Source organism: Athene cunicularia (assembly GCF_003259725.1).
Source record: "Athene cunicularia isolate RWA chromosome 7 unlocalized genomic scaffold, athCun1 chr7_part1, whole genome shotgun sequence".
Classification (NCBI taxonomy): Eukaryota; Metazoa; Chordata; class Aves; order Strigiformes; family Strigidae; genus Athene; species Athene cunicularia.
The window spans coordinates 12,501,104-12,517,680 of record NW_020799107.1 but is presented as its reverse complement, the minus strand read 5'-3'; the positions used below and the strand labels follow the sequence as shown (position 1 = coordinate 12,517,680).

The 16,577-nt window shown below is 35.0% G+C and overlaps 1 protein-coding gene across 2 annotated transcripts in view; it reads right to left on the bottom strand.

The window, feature by feature from the left end:
• The window catches only part of CCDC141 (coiled-coil domain containing 141), a 79,945-nt gene that overhangs the window by 53,982 nt on the left and 9,386 nt on the right, over window positions 1-16,577 (bottom strand). For both annotated transcript variants that reach the window (XM_026853095.1, XM_026853096.1), the window contains exons 3-7: window positions 14,313-14,504; window positions 13,425-13,533; window positions 12,654-12,907; window positions 6,484-6,603; window positions 2,041-2,235 (exon numbers count right to left, since the gene is read on the bottom strand). In XM_026853095.1, coding sequence (XP_026708896.1) covers window positions 2,041-2,235; window positions 6,484-6,603; window positions 12,654-12,907; window positions 13,425-13,533; window positions 14,313-14,504 — 870 coding nt within the window. The remainder of the gene's footprint in view (window positions 1-2,040; window positions 2,236-6,483; window positions 6,604-12,653; window positions 12,908-13,424; window positions 13,534-14,312; window positions 14,505-16,577) is intronic.

Below are 16,577 nucleotides of genomic sequence, written 5' to 3'. Positions count from 1 at the left end.
ACACATACCAATGGAACTAATTATATTAACCTCCCTCAATTCTTTATTAATCAATTCTTCTATCAGCTGTTCCCATGAGTTTGCCCAACCCTGATTTTAGGATAAAAACTTTTTAATTAACTGTGCTATCCTCTTCCCACCTCAATATTCTAACATTCTGGGAGGAAATCGGAATTTTTCAAGATTTTCCAGCACTACTACTTAAGAGGGGAGAAATCTTACTCAACTTATTTTTCACCTCTCCACTGAGTTTCTAGAAGACAGTACAAGTTAGTGTCAAAATAGTATCCAAAGAGGGTTTTGATTTTTATCATTTGGGCATGCATCTACTACAAACTGGATTATAACTATTTTGATTATACCAAAGAAAACTGGTTTTGGTAAACTGATTCCAAATTCATTCTAATCTCTCTCTCAAAAAAAAAAAAAAAAAAAAAAAAAAGGCTCAGAAGAAATACAAGTGAATATACTTTCACTAGCCAGACTATAAATATTTAACTGGGAGCATTTTACAGCAAACAATAGGCATTGGATCCCTGACGACTCTTCATTTTCATGTAGGTGCACACTTTCAACATTTTCATTCCACTTCACTTAATGTGGCTGAATCTCAGGTAATTTCTATTAAGCCTATTACTCTATTATTTTATTCCTTTCTATATGCATCTCCTTGACCATATTGTACTCCCACATAGGAATTTTTTTGTCTTTTTTTTTTTTGTGTGTTTTTTCTTTACTTGAACAATAAGTTTTCAACTTTCGTTTACTGAAGACCTATTGAAATTCTCAACTGAATCAATTTAATTTAAAAATTCATGTAATACGGTATTTGAAAAATAATTTTAAGATCTTAGGCCTTGAACCAGTAAGAATATCAAAAGATGACTAATCTAAAACAACTTCAGATGACTGAAGAAAATAATCTGCTATTTTTGTTTTGGTATAGGGATTTGAAGAGAAAGTTTACAACAATATTCTTTTCATGCTCACATCAGAGACAATGAAAAGAAAAAGAAGTCTTGAAAGTGTATTAAAGTGTTCAAGTATGATAAACAGCTTATATTATAGAGGAAAAAAGTATAAGAAGGATGTAACAAAAATTAATGACCAAATTTATTAAAATAATTTTCATACAAGTAGTTGTTGCTGGACTTGATGTTTGAAAAGCAAAAACTCAGTTTTAAAAATATTCCTTTTTTGGTCATCAATGATTTATGCATTCTCATTACATGAGATTAGGAAGACAGAAAATGAAACACAATACTAGTCAAGGCCGCTGTATCTAAACACAACCCACATAAAAAAAGCAAGGTGCAGAATCCAGTAGACAGGTAAGGCCGTCTTAGCCATCTCCTGTGAGAGCTACAAGGATCTAAGCCTAGAATCTGAATCACTGCTTCTCCACATGAGCTCATCAGTGATGGAAATTACTGCCTACACATTCTCTTGCTGACCTCAGTATAGGTGTAAGCCTTAATTCATCATTAGTGCTGTCATTAAAGGAGTTTTGTGCTTTTTTAACTGGCCACTTTGGTGTTACATCATGTCTCAACCACGTGGTATATGACATGCTCAGTATGAGGAACTGTGTATTATCCTTCCTTTTTCTCATGTCTGATTATTAATTAGACCCTCTGGAGACCACTGCAAGTATAGACATCATTTCTGGTATCTATACTATCCTGTAACAGCTTGGGTATTTTAGAGCAGTTCCTGTATCTTCATACGGCATTATGCCATCATGACAGAACCCATGATCTTGAAGTACAATTTTTGGCAGATAATATTTCCCAAATACCTTTTTTTGGAAACTGAGTGCTCAATATACTTTTTTGACTTAAAAATGTTTTATAAAATGCATTTGCCACTTCAGATGGAAGTTTAAGGCAAATGTCATATTAAAGGGCAATCAGGTTTGTAATTTTCCATTCCAAACTGTTTAACGAGTTCTGTTTGCATAATCCCACATATATCAGTATTCAAGAGCACACTGACAGTTGTATTATCAGGTTACCATTACATACTTGGCTTCTTACCAACCTTGCCAGCAGTATGAAAAAAGTCATTGGCCTCTTGTAGCAGGGCTTTCCTTTCTTCCATATGGAAGCACACTTCTTCTCGCAACAGACAGATTTTCTGATTTGAAAGCTTTAGATGTTCTTTTTCTGTATAGTCCTCCGAAAGCAAGATCTTAAGTGCTTCAGCCTCCAGTTGTTCCACAGTGGAATTCCATTGCTAAGAGAAAAAATTCCATTTTAATCAACTACACATAGAAAAGTAATATACCAGCACAATAATAATACAAACACTGGAAAACATGTATCACATTCATAGGCCTGAAAGTTAACACAATTTTAAAAAGTATTTCAACTAGGAAGGATTTCTCAGCAAATTCCAGTTTCACTGACAGGGTTTTCATTCTACATTCCTTGACACATTTTCACAGGCAGAAGTAGCAGTGTGATTGCTGGTGAAAATGGTCTGGATAACACAAAGACAAGAAACTTGTACTGGGTAAAACCACGCACCCATGACAAACAGCCCCTTAAGCCCAACTATTTAACCAAGAGCAAATTAAAACACTGTTTAGATAATAGCTGCTTCCAGTGAGACAATCTGTGCTGAGAGCTGTCTGGTAATCAATTAAATCGAATGACTCTCCCTTACAGTGAGGTATGCAATCATCCTTGACACTCTCCATTGTACACTTTCCCTGATTTCCCACAAAAAACATTAAGTCTGTTCAAAGCATGCCTCTGCCATATCCGACCATGAACCTTCCTAGTGGTAGTGACAGATATGATGCTTTAAAAAGGAAGATCACACTTCAGAACTTCAAGCCACAGAATCAGAAACGTTACTGACACTTAAATGAGCCAGGTACTTGAAAATTTAAGGTGCTTTAAAACAGATTCAGTTGAATCCATACAAGTTTGCATATTTTGTCTGCATTGTACCACTTGGAAGCATATTTAGCTAATCAGAACTGATTGCCTATTTGACTGATTTGTCTATTTCTCTTTTCAAGTATTCGTACTGAACTGACTTGTGCTTCTAGTGTACTGACCCAAATTATACATCAAATTTAAGGATTAAACCTTCATAATCAAAACTTTTTTTCCCTACATTTTTTTACCTGTGATAAATGCTATCACAGTATTCAGTCTCACTATCTTCTTTAGGTTATAAAGAGGTATTGAAAGGCAGACTAGACAGCCCAAAAGGAAAGGAGCTTTGTGTCAAGAGAAAAACACCATTTCATCTCTTCCTGTCTTGCAACTACTGCTTTGGTGTTTAGTTGCTTCTTTGTTTTTGTTGTGTTTATTGGGAAAACTATAAAATAGTAAAACTGTTACACAGTGTACTTTACCCCTGCTGTACTTGTCAACACTTACAATTGGTGCTTTATTATGCTATTCAAAACAAAAGGAACAACTGGTATTATACTGCAATTTCCCGACTTAGGTAGCATTCCTCCACTTTCTCTGGTAATGAATTAAGTAAGAGAAGAGCCTTTATGAAATTAATTTAGCTTCTCCTTCCACGGGAATGTCTGGTAAAGCAGACAGAAAAATATTTAAAAATAATAAATTTCTTCATTAAAACACTCCAAAGTGTGCATATGGCACAAGAAGATTACAGGGTAGGTTCTTTTATTTTCAGCATGCTTAAAGAACATTAGCCTCACATTTGCTGGTTTTTTAAGTGAAATTATTGCTAGTGAAAGATGCTGTTTGGCAGTTTTCCCAAAAGAAGTAATCTTGTCATTCACAGATCTTTCACAAACAGCAGCAATTTTAATTCCCTCATGTCCCTTTAATGTCCCACCATGGTGCTTTATCCTTCTTTGAAGTACAGTGAACAGGAGTAGACCTATTTTGTCTGTGTAGTTCAGAGCATTCCTTTTCTGACATTGTCCATTGTTGTTGACAACTGGTATGATAAAAGCACTTGTACAAAGAACCCCAGAAACTTATTTAACAGGCTTCTTCAACAGATGCAGTTATCTCTCCCTCCCTGTTGGAATGGAGTAGATCTGGACCAACAACTAACAAGTGAGAGACACCCTAAATTCCCAACATACCCCTTGCCCAACATACCCAAGCTTAAATAGTACATGGCAATTCCAACAGAAGAGACTCATTTCCTTGCTGCGTTCTAGATTAACTTGAACAATTTGGGGAGAACATCTAGCATTACTCACAGGTCAGTGAAAAACACACCTCATGCATTCAGACCATGCCTCTTCCCAGCACATGAACTAAAGCTGAAACAGTGGGCACTGACATAGGTAACAAAAGTAATTTTAAAATATGAACAAACCCACAGGAGTAAGGAATATGATGCACAGTGTGTTCTCACTACATAGCAACTCAACAGTCTCAAAATCCTGAATCATATAAAAATACGTTTAATCTCTCTCAAAAAATAACTACCAAGGCATATTAAGTGATGAAACTTTCTGTAAGAATTAGTGGTACTAACTGCTGCAGGTTATAACAGAGACAAGTATTTTAGCAAAATTAAGGAAAAAAGGATGCATATTTTATATGATGAGACTCTAAACTGGATTTTAACAAGCACATTTCCATTAAATTAAAACCAATTTAAAAGAATATTAAAGCTTATTTAGGTAGTAAGCAAGCTTTCCGAGGAGGAAAATTTTAAAAAGACTTCATGCTAATAAGCATATAAGGACTACTAACACCACTGAAGTAGTAGAAGTTTCTCAGATTACAGACTTATTTGACCGGTATCCTATTTCTGTGCAATGGAGCATATTCCTTCATCTTAAAATTCTGATGAACAGGAAAATTATGACAATCCTGCTGAGTCTGTAAGCCATTTTTCCACTGCAGAGAATACTCTTCACATGTAAGACCTTATCAACTGTAAAAATCTATAGACCTGCATTAATGCCTCATTTAGCTTTTTCATGTTAAATCTAAAAAAAAAAAAAAAAAAAAAAAAAAACACAACACAATACCCAAAAGCCAGCAAAAAATAATTCAGTAGCATTAAAACATGTCAACCAGATTCTAAGTGGTTTGGTAAGAAAACTAACTCCACATATTTCAACATATTTAGCTTTGTTTCATTTTGAAAAAGAAACGTGTCAGAACCCCAGAATTCCCTCTAGAACTGTGTTTTGGTTATGCTTCAATATACCTGCACTGTATGTCTACAAAGATGTAAATCTGTCTCACTCATGCTAATCCTTCTTTCCTTCCATAAGGGAACTGTTATAAAAAGCCTTCTCAGAGATTTTTCAAGTTCAGCTCTTCCACAAGCACTGAAAGGCCAAATACTGCCCACTGTATTTCCTTGTAGACTTATAAAAAATACTGATGTTTTAGAGTATCCTACAATGAAATCACACAACTTCCCAAGAAAACACTCAACGTGCTGCCCCCCCTCCCCCGTATAAGTATTCCTTGAGGACTTGAACTGGACAGTATTTCAGCTTCCTAGTGAAATAAAGAGAGATTAATCTGGGGCACAATAAGAGCAAAGTGTTTTCTTCATTTTTGTCTATTGCTGATAAACAGCTATAGCAAAATCTTGATTTTTAAATTTTTCTTTCAATTTAATATAATAACCACTTTCGGGATCTGGATGCAATAATCTTCAGCCTATACTTTTAATTAACTGAAAAGCGCAGCTGAGTAAGTGCATCCTCATTTTGTTATTATACATTATTTGTATAATAATTAAAGATAATATTTTATGCAATAATTAAAAATTAACATTTTAATGTAACAGGAAAGGAAATTGTCTAGTTAGCTTAGGAGCAGAAACAGAAAACCAAACAAGTTCTGAAATTTTTCTACACATAAAAAGCCTATACTTTCCATCAAAAGGACATAAAAATTCAGTGGAAAAATGTGATTTACATCACACAAATACCCTTTTTTCTTTAATATCAACATTTTCCTTCACCTTATTTTGCTTTTATGAATTATGGTAACAGATTTATTCTCTGGAAAACTAATACTCACAAGGAAAATATTATTTTCCATTATTTTCAATTCCCAATAATTGAATGGGCAAATACCTCTTCCAATCACGTACACAATTCAGTGGCAATGAATTATAGTAGAAGTGGCTTTTTATCCTTTATGAACATTAAAATTTGGTAATATTCTAATAAAATTACTTTTATTTTTTGCAACATGGTTTAATATATAAACCACCAGTCTGGAATTTGGTCACTAATTTGAAAAACGAACTAACCAACATAAAGGATTACTCTTCTTTCACGTTATTACTAGCTTTTAAAGCTTTAAATGAGAAAAACAATGATAAGCATGGAGGTCTGCATTAAAAGATGTAAAATGGGAAAAATTCTCATTTAGACATACAGAAATATACATCTTATGTACACACACCAAGTATGTACTCCTATATGTGCTTATTAAATGCCTGAGTTCACATTTTGTTATTGATTTTTAAAGTTGTTTTACCAATTATCATATTGCTTACTTTCACTTTGACTTCCATTTCTTCAAGCTCTTGAAGTAACTCTTCATTTTCCAATAGAGATGAGCCTAAGTTTTGTTTGTGAAAATAATCTCTGATGTTCTTCTTGTACCAAGATGTGACCTAAATAAAAACAAGTCAGTCAGTGACAAATTTGAAAACCAACTGTCCTTTTTTAAAATACATACAAGATAGTTTTATGTACAAAAGAAGCCCTAATTTTAATTCCTTTCATTTTTCATCCCTAATGTTCATGCTTTTATTCAAATGTTTGCATTCGTATTATTTAAATGTTAATAAATGCAGAAGGAAAGAACTGTGCTCAAAACACATATTGGAACATATGTAATAAAATAGACAAAAATGTATTTAATCCCATATGACCAAATTATAAATTAACACAGTAAAATAAAAAGTTTTAGTTACACATAGAATAAATGCATGGTTTATAACACAATGAAGATATTGCACATTTTCTCTAGAATAACATTAACTTAAAAACATCCCTTTGCATATAGTAGAAGATTATAAATCTGATTACTTTTGCAAGAATATATATATATTAAAAAAAAAAAAAAAAAAAAAAAAAAAAGACTAAATGGGCCTTATGACCCAATAGAACCTCTCTATCTCTGGCTTGAAAAACCAGTTGAGCTATTGAGAGATATGAAGATTATGTCAAATAATCTTCAGTAGCCTTAAAGAAAAAAAAAAACCACCTTATACTAGACTTACTTTAGCAAGTATATGGTGCAACCATATGCAGCATACAAGTATATCTTCTAAATTGCACAGAATGACTTGCATTTATTTATGCTTGATTCACAGTAGGTACCTCTCACTTTCTTCGCAAACAACACACGGCAAGAATCCCCGAGTGAAGCTTTGCATTTTAACACAGTAGTCAGACGGAGTTATTAGTACTAAGGACACTTCCTCCAATCTTTTCAGTCAAGAAAATCACCACTATACTTAAATCATGTATGCCATGCTAAGAGTTACTTTGTACTCTAGGTACTACAGCTTTTAATAGCACTCTACATACAATTTTTTTAAATCTGATCATGCAGAAGATATTTTTAATAAATTTAAACATTTCGAAAAATGAAACAGCCTTTAAAATGTCCTGGTAACATTTTCAGTTACAAATAAAAAAAATGGGTACATTGTCTCAGGAGTTCAAGAGAGCTAGGAAAGTAAATTATTTTACTACCAAGCCTTCATTTCTTGAGCATATCCCTCCAGATGTGTACTTACTGATTGAAACATTTTTCCTGGAAGCACACATTTTCACAGAACTATTAGTTCACCAAAATACAAATTAATGGAATGGACAATAAAAACTGTGCTAAAAGGGAAAGAAAAAATCCATTTTAAATTAGGACTGTTCTATCATGTATCTGCTTAGGAAAACAAACTAGTATTTCTATAATGCTAGACAGGAAAAAGTCAATCTTTAAGCCTGTTGTAATAAAGCATCCCTTTACCACTTGGCAGCATTTCTCTCCATTACAATGAGTTTAATCAGTTGGTTTCCACTACAGCTAATACCTCTTACTGATTTCACTTGTGCTAGGTTAGCTCTTAAGCAACAGCTGAGAATATTTATCTGCTTTTTAGGAAAGAAACCCACAGAATCTTAGTTTCAGTGATTTTGGTGGAGGGATGGGGAAGGAAAGAAGGCTAATACAGCTGTTTGAAAAAGACAGTGGTTTTCCTTGATCCATTTAAATCTAAAAATCACTCCCACTCTTCAATAATTAGATTTTGTCATGCACTTACAACAATTATCTGCTCTATTTGTGATGAATAACCCGTATCAGAAATCAAAGGTTCTTCAACATTTTTCTCAGGTTACTAAACCACTCATTTTGCACTGATGATGGTCCAGGTGGTTTCAATGCTTAGTGTCTTCCATTGCCTTCTTACATTTTCTACTGTCAGTTCAGAAGCAGTAAGTTTTCCAACAAATTAGGGACCTAGAGGTGACACACACACCAAACTAACAGGATAGCTTAGCTTGGTATGGCTGGTTGGCCTTAGCCAGGTGCCTGACACCCACCCAGCCTCTCTTACACCTCCTCCTTTACAGAACAGGGGGAGAAAATAAAATTTAAAACCTCATGGGTTGAGATAAAGACAAGGACATCACTTACCAGTTACCATCACAGGTGAAACAGACTCAACTGGGGAAAATTAAATTACTGCCGATTATAGGTTTGGTGAGAAATAAAGGCAAAACCCCAAACCCCTTTCTCCTACCCAGCCCTTTTCTTTAGGCTCAGTTTCACTCCTTCAGTCCCAACTGCTTTGCCCACCCACCCTCACCAAGTGGCAAGGGGCGATGGGGGGGGTTATGGTCAGTACATAACAGTTCCTCGCCGCTGCTCCTTCCTCCTCACGCTTTTCCGATCCTCAAGAACGGGCCCTCCCAGGGGCTGCAGCTCCTGCCAGGACACCCTGCTCCAGCATGGGCTCTCCACGGCCGGAGCTTCAGGGGTATGTTCACAGTTCACAGCTCAGCCCCCGGTGTGCGGTCCCGGGCTCCCCTGAACATCTTGAACAATCTGACACTAACGTGAGACTACGGAGGGGAGGAGCAAATATAGCTGAGAACAGAAATTAGGAAGTAACACACTTTTCTTTCTAGAAATAATTCCCCCTAGGAAAAACTGCTTGGGTTTTTTTCACTCCCTTTCTTCCGTATGTGTTAAACACACACATACTTACATCCCATAAATTAAATCTGACTTTACCTCAGGCAGTTTGAAGATGAGCAGCCTGCACTGTATAATTTGACATACCTACTCAGAACTACAGATGAGCTATTCTCAAGTAATTTCTCCAGTGCATTCACAAAAAAATGACTTTGTTAAATACCAGACAGGTTGTTTTCATGACAATAATCACTGTATTGAGTGGCTAGTGCTTTACTTATTATCTGAAATCTCAAAAAATATTTTTTATCAGTATGCGAAGGCATCATCATGACAGCACAGATTTGGTTTTGTTCATCTTGGGGACATTTCAGTCTCTTCATAACAATACTAACTAAATCCTCCCCTAATCCTCAATATATTTATCTTCACAACATTGCTGATTAAGCATCCTTGTCTTATTTCATAAATAAGAAGTTAGGGCAAAATGGGATGACACATATATACTCTCAAAAAAAAAAAAAAATGCAGCGCTTCAATTTAAAGACCAGTCTTTAGTGATTTTTCTATGATCAAGCACAGCCTTATAAAGAAGAGGGATAACAAAATGATCTTTTACAGGAAAAGAATTAAATATCAGCATTGCATTGTCACAGAGCAGCTACCTGTGGCTTGTCAGACCATGTTTATGAAGGACTGTAAAAGACCCTGGAAACAAGAAACTAAACACCACTAAATGTGATGTATACCAGTCAACAACAGCATTTCAAGTTCCAATAATGTGGAACAATCCTTTTCATTTGTGATGTTTCTTGTCCATATAGACAAAAGCACTATGTGCTTTCTTTTGGCCTTCTTTTTTCCCTTGCTTTAAGAAAGGACTTCATTTACACAGTGTTCCATTAGCTAGTAAGAGTAATCATTTCAATTTCAAAGGGAACATTTGCAATTGTGAAATATTAAAACCAAGTAATCCATATAGGTACATGCGTATTTTAACAAGAATACATACATGCTCAGGAAAGATTATGATGACCAACAATCAGAGTTTCTGACATCCTATTAAACTCACTGGCATGCCACAATTTCACCAGGAGTAGCTAGCAGAGAAGTAATCTTGTTGATCTGATTACTGAATTTTGAATAACTTAAACCAAGTGTATTTGAATAACTTAAACTAAGTGTTTTAGCATCCGTTGTAAAACGCAATTTTTGATATTTATGAAAAAAACTTTTGCAGAATGTGTTGGAATCAAACAAACTTTATAGCAGAACTTCATACATCATTTTGATGATTCAAATAGTTCTATGCATTAGGTGAAAATCTTCAGCCTTGCCTCCAAACTGTCTGAGATAAACCTCAGTGTTTGCATTCTAGCTATCAGTAGAAGTAGCAGCAATATACTGGAAAAAAAATCAGCAAAAGCACACCACCAGCAGGTGTAGTCCATATTTAGACAGTTATCTACACATTAGCTACCGCTGTGAATTTCTCCTTTTATATGTGCACTGACACATTTGGATTTGCAGATCCTCTTTGTCAAATGTTAAGATGAAAATCTTCATTTCTCATAATAGAAATTTGCTTCCAAGCAAACAAACAACAGAACTTGTCCATATCCTACCAGACAGAAATTCTTTTAGGCAAGTAAGGTTATAACCCTATCAGTTTACAATATAAAGATTACAAGTGAAGAAGGATGCCCTGAATATTTTGGGGTAAAATCCAATGACAGCCTTTAATTCACTGGGTTACACTACTTGATTTTTCATGTCAATTAAACTACCTTTAATGAAAATGAAATGAAAAAAGGGAACTGTAACTTCTATCAAGATTGCTTGTTTCCCATATATGTCTAGATAGCAAACGTGGGTGTACTCACCTATCCCCCAGTTTTACTCAGCAATTAGCTCTGCCCTTGATGTGACCAAGTGCCATGAATAATTTTAATTCTTATATATGCACGATTGGATTGATTAAGAAAAATTACTTTCATAAATCTTGTTCCAAAGATAACTAATTATGCACAAAATAGTCCAACCTACCTCTGATTTTCATTAATGAAAGAGATTATCAGAAAATGTGATGCTGACACTTCTATAAAGGAAGGTCAGATACCCTTCTCTATAAAGTAAGCACAATTTGTCGTATTGATAATACTGAAAAATAATCATGTTACATGTTACAATCATGACTATCAGATTGTCACATTCCAATTAGAGATCAAAGGAACGTGCTGCATTTTTAGTTCTTCAAAACCAACTAATTAAGTAGTGATCTTTACAGCTGCTTGGCTTTTCTTTAAAAAAAGCAACCCACAGATTATGCAGCCTCGGCCTTACATCATTATGCCTAGCAAAACAGAGGAAATACAAAGACCACCACTCTTAGATCTTACACAGCAGAGCTTATCTCCCATATTCTGTTTTCTCTCTATCACCCGACCTCCCACTGATGTCAGCAGGAGTTCAATATGCTAGTTTTGCATATGTAGCACCACTGCACACCAAGAGGAGTTCAGTCCATGTACAGAGATTGGAATATTCGTTTTCAGATATGCTGAGAGGCTTTGAGAGTATCATTTCTGTCATCAATCAGAAATATATGCATAATGTGTTAGAGGCCAGACAGAGAAATTTTATATCAAGTCTCTAAAAGTTAAATTTCCACTCTTTGTATTTATATGTGAATTTATTTTTTGTCCACAATGCACACAAACGAATTTTCCATAAATGTAGAAATCATATATTATACTAGGTTTGACTCTAATGAAGATACTCAAATCAGTATATTCTGATAAGCATGACATGAAAAAGTATTTGAATTTGTCACTCTGTGTGTATACCAGCCTCAAACTGGATGCAGATATGAGCTAACAGGTAGTTAAATACTGGCCATTCTCCTCGGATGATCAGGAAATTTGCCTGTAGAAAACAGTTTCTATACTTATTCTTTGTGATCTGAGCAATGGAAGCTAAGCTGGAAGAAAAAAGAGAAACAGGTTGCAGGTGTGGAAAACCTGCAATCTCTACACTACCCTAAAGAATTTTAATCTGGCTCCAAGAACAAAATACTCCTCTGTTTTCAGACACACCAGCTGGCTACCTATGCTATATCTTCTTTTTAACTGACTAGTCCAGAAACAGTCTGCTGCGGTTGTAATTGCTATTACCAGTTACTGTTATTTTTCACATGGCTAGAGGTTTGTTTGTGCTGGGAATTCAGTTTGAAAGGAATCTAGCTTGGTTTGAAGCCCCACATTTGATAACTTACATGAGAGATCCACATAATGGAAATAGTGCTTTTGAAGACATTAAATTTATATTAAAATATGGATGTTATAGTTACAAAGTCAAATATTCAAAAGTTAGCATCTCAAACAGAAGTGGCCCAGGGATACTGGCCTAATAAATATATTAAAACTCATTTTCTGTGATGGCATCTACTGCAAAAGAGTTGCTAAGGTGTTGTGGGGTTTTTTTTAATGTGACTTCCCTTAATATTATCTGTCTTACCTGGTTCTCTTGTTGGTGCCACAAACAAATTTGCAGAACCTGCTGGAGTCCTTGGCGCTGATGTTTAAGAAATCTGTCCAGTTGCCGTCTCCTGTCTTGTAGCATTTCAAGGAGATTGTCAATTTTCAAGAAGCTGCTCTGGGCTCCCTGGATCAGCTCCGGATTTGCATTCGGCCCCTCACATTTGAATTCTTCTATGAATTCAGTTAGCTCTTGGCTTTTGTTTAAAAGTGCAAGGGACTTTTCCAAAAGCTCTGTAAGAATACAATTTCATAGGGAAAGAAACCAATGTGATTTGTAATTCTAGTAGTGTATTTCAAATATTACTCAAGTATTTTTAAAACTACCTCTCTATTTGCATACATGAGTGTAATGTATTTTCATGCTTGCATGAACAGGTTGTAAATACTTACTTTAGAAGGTATGTACCCTAAGGTATTTTCAACAGTTACATACCTACAGTATACCTACAAAGTTACAAGAGTGTATATACATACATGTATGTACATATTAATAGTACATATAAACACAAATACAATGGTGCACTGAGAGCCATTGAGACAAAACCCAGATGTGATGCTGTTTCTCAAAATTATTGTGATGGTTTCCCAATCCTCAGGTAAGCTGGAGTTTCCTACCCTGCTTTCTGTGTGGGTCAGAAACCTCTGTAGTTTCTTATTCACAATTAATGTATTCACAGGAAGAGTAAAATAATCCTTTAAGCAGTCAGTGCACAGTCACACACCATCAGGAGTAGAATACTGTTTGTACCTTTTGTATGATGCTCTTGTTGCAGGAGGAGTTCTCTCAAAGAGTCAATATTGTCAAACTCCTGGGCATTTTTCAGGAAATCTTCCACTTGGTCAATTTTAACAGCAAACTGCATGAAGAAAACATAGGGTGGGAAGAAGCACGGCATAATGTTCTTTGCAGAACTTCATCATAATCTCTGTATTTAAGGAAAATTAATGCAAATTTGTAAAAGATTGGAGAGAATTGAATGTAAGGCTACACAGAGTGAGTGCACACTTCAGGACATGGAATCCCTCTCTGATGTAGCTCCCTATGGATCAGTGAATTGAGGATAAGAGATACAGGGAAATGGGTAAACAGGGAAAGACAACACTAAAATCTGTCTCTAGGCTCACACAGTTGTCATTTTGTGCACATGGAAGGACTGGCAAATTAGATTAACATTTAGTTTGCATAATTACAATAGCTCTTATGGATATTTTTGGTGTAAAACTTTCAGTGGCCAATCTTCAATAAGCATTAGTGAAGGCACCTGAGAATTTAGTTCTTTTAATGCCAAATAAGTTAAATTATAAGCAACAAAAGATATTTTGCAGAATGTCCATAGCTACTGAATTACATTTTTAAAGTTTGTGTCAAGTTCCATTTTTCACTGTCTCTGTCAAGTACAACTTTTGGAGACATCATTTGGAGACTAGGATATTTCTTAAAGCCTACATGGATTTTTGTTCAGTTTCATCCTGAGCTATCCAGAAGGTGCAAAAGGAAGAATACATCTAGAGATTTCTTAATTGCTTCAACCTTTAGGAATTCAATGAACCTATAAAAGAGTAAAATGACAGTTGACAGAGTACCAGTAAGATGCAGAAGGTTTCAAATTAATAATAATTTTATTTAAATACAAACCTCTAAAGCATTTTCAAAGAACACTGAAGTAAGTTCCAGAAGTGCCTGTCGCTTCTCTAACATAATGATGAGGGCATCCCATGCATCCCCAAGGGTCTCTGCCATGGCATCGTACACCTGACTCTTCTCTTTGTTCTCCTCTGCAGCCTTGTCTGCTTCATGCAGCAGGTCCCACACCTGGTCTTCCAATGCCTGAGAAGAAAGAAGAAAGAAAAAAAAAAAAAAAAAAAAAAAAAAAAAAAAAAAAAAAAAAAAGAAGAAGAAATAACACTGTGCTGATACTGGTGTCAGGATATATCTTCAGTGGGTCTGATAAACTACCCACAACTCTCCTACTCCTGCTTTATTTTCAGTTCCTAGTGATAGGAGTGCAGCTGTTCCTGCATGTTTCATAGCAAGCTTCTGAATTTCATCTGTGCTTAGAGGCAATATTTTTATGAAATTTAAAAACAAGTGTTAAGAAAGTTTATCTTTATATCACTAAAATTTAGATTCAAATGGGTTTATATCTCCTTAAACACAGATCTTCATGGAAGTGGTAGTAATGCAAATATTTTGAATCTTCTTTCATATGCCATCATATTACATTACCTGGCATTACAAGCTTTCAATGCAATCCAGACAAGAGTAGCTTGAATATATGCACATATTTTCCAGAAAAACACTAAATTTATGCAATGTTTCAAGTTCAGCCCTTGGCATTCCTCATGCTGGCTGCCAAATAATAATACTCTATTGTCAAGAAAATTGTTCTACCGTGTTTCATTCCCTTTACTAATCTCACCATGAGAAAGATAACTGCTGGACCATTTGCAGTTTATGTTAAAAATCTTAAGTGTGTCAGAAAAACTCATTAACATTTGTTCTATTCTTCCCCCCATCTCAGGTTTTATCATGAGTATGAATTAGTAAAGCACCACTTTCTTCTGTTATTATGGGCTATCAAATGAATGTGTACTGGAAAAGAAATCTAATTAGGAAAATGAAACTCTATGGTAACTCATTCTCATAACACAGCCTCTAATAAAGGCTAAAGAACTGGAAAACTTCAAATTCTTCTGATATATCCAACAGAAGAGAGGAAATTGCAGGGAACTTTATTGTTCTAAACAAAGAGCTATATCCTCCAGTCCTCCCCAGACCTTGCGTACTACACAGAGATGTCAGCTTGAACCAAAGAGGCTCATCAGTTCTAAAAGCAGTACTATGAGAACAGTATAATAAAGTATGGAACTTTTATTATTTCTTTGAAAAAAAAAATGAATTATTTTAACTTAAATTTACAGGCAGCCAACTGTGAAAACAAAGTGATAAAATTAACAGTCATAAGAAAAACTCCAACAAATCCATCTTTTTCTACAGTGTACAGAACAGTCATTATCAGCAACATGAATGCATGCTTATTGTTTTGTGACAAACCCATCAGAGAGCATCTGATCAAAAGCCAGTGTTCTAGAGAACAATGCACATTCTATTTTATTTTCTGAATGCCAGGAATGGGAGCTGCTGCTTTCCAATCCTTCTGTAAAACCACTTCTTTTTGTACTGTTGAATCCCCATCCTGATTGCCTCATAATATGAGAAGAAAAGCTCCAATTCCCCAAATACTACTTGTTCTGTATTTAAACAGAAATCTAATTAACATTTATTTCAAATGATGTGTTGACTTTAAATAAGGTCATTTGCATGGAGTAGATACTGTCACACAGCTGTAACTATTGATAGCAACTGTTTTATGTCTCCATTATACCACGAGACAAGAATCAGATCAGGAAAAATATTTTGCCTTAGGAATCTAATCACAAGTACCCCAGTCAACTTTTATTCAAAAATATTTATCTAGCTGACAAGGTAACTAAGGGTTGCTGCAGGTGTTTTTCTAGTCTTATGTGCAGCAGTCAGAATCCTTATTACTAGAAATAAAAAAAGAACAGCATCTAACTCATGAGAATTTTTAAACCACGGAGATTATGTGGGTTTGCAATTAATAAAATTTAAAACCCAGCTTCAAAACAATGATAATTGTAAGTTAATGAACTGAGTTCGTAAAAATGTTAAACAAAAATTAATCTGTCACTGCAATCTTTAACACAGTTCTTTCAACTTCCTTGTTTGGTTGGGGTTTTTATTGGTTTGCATCATGTCTCAATTGTTTGTATACCGACATTAAGTATGGCTACTTAATATAGCTACTTAATAGGGCACATCTTTGTCTACATTGTTCACTTGTTTGAGAAAACTGCATTTTAGGTGAAGTCTTGAAAT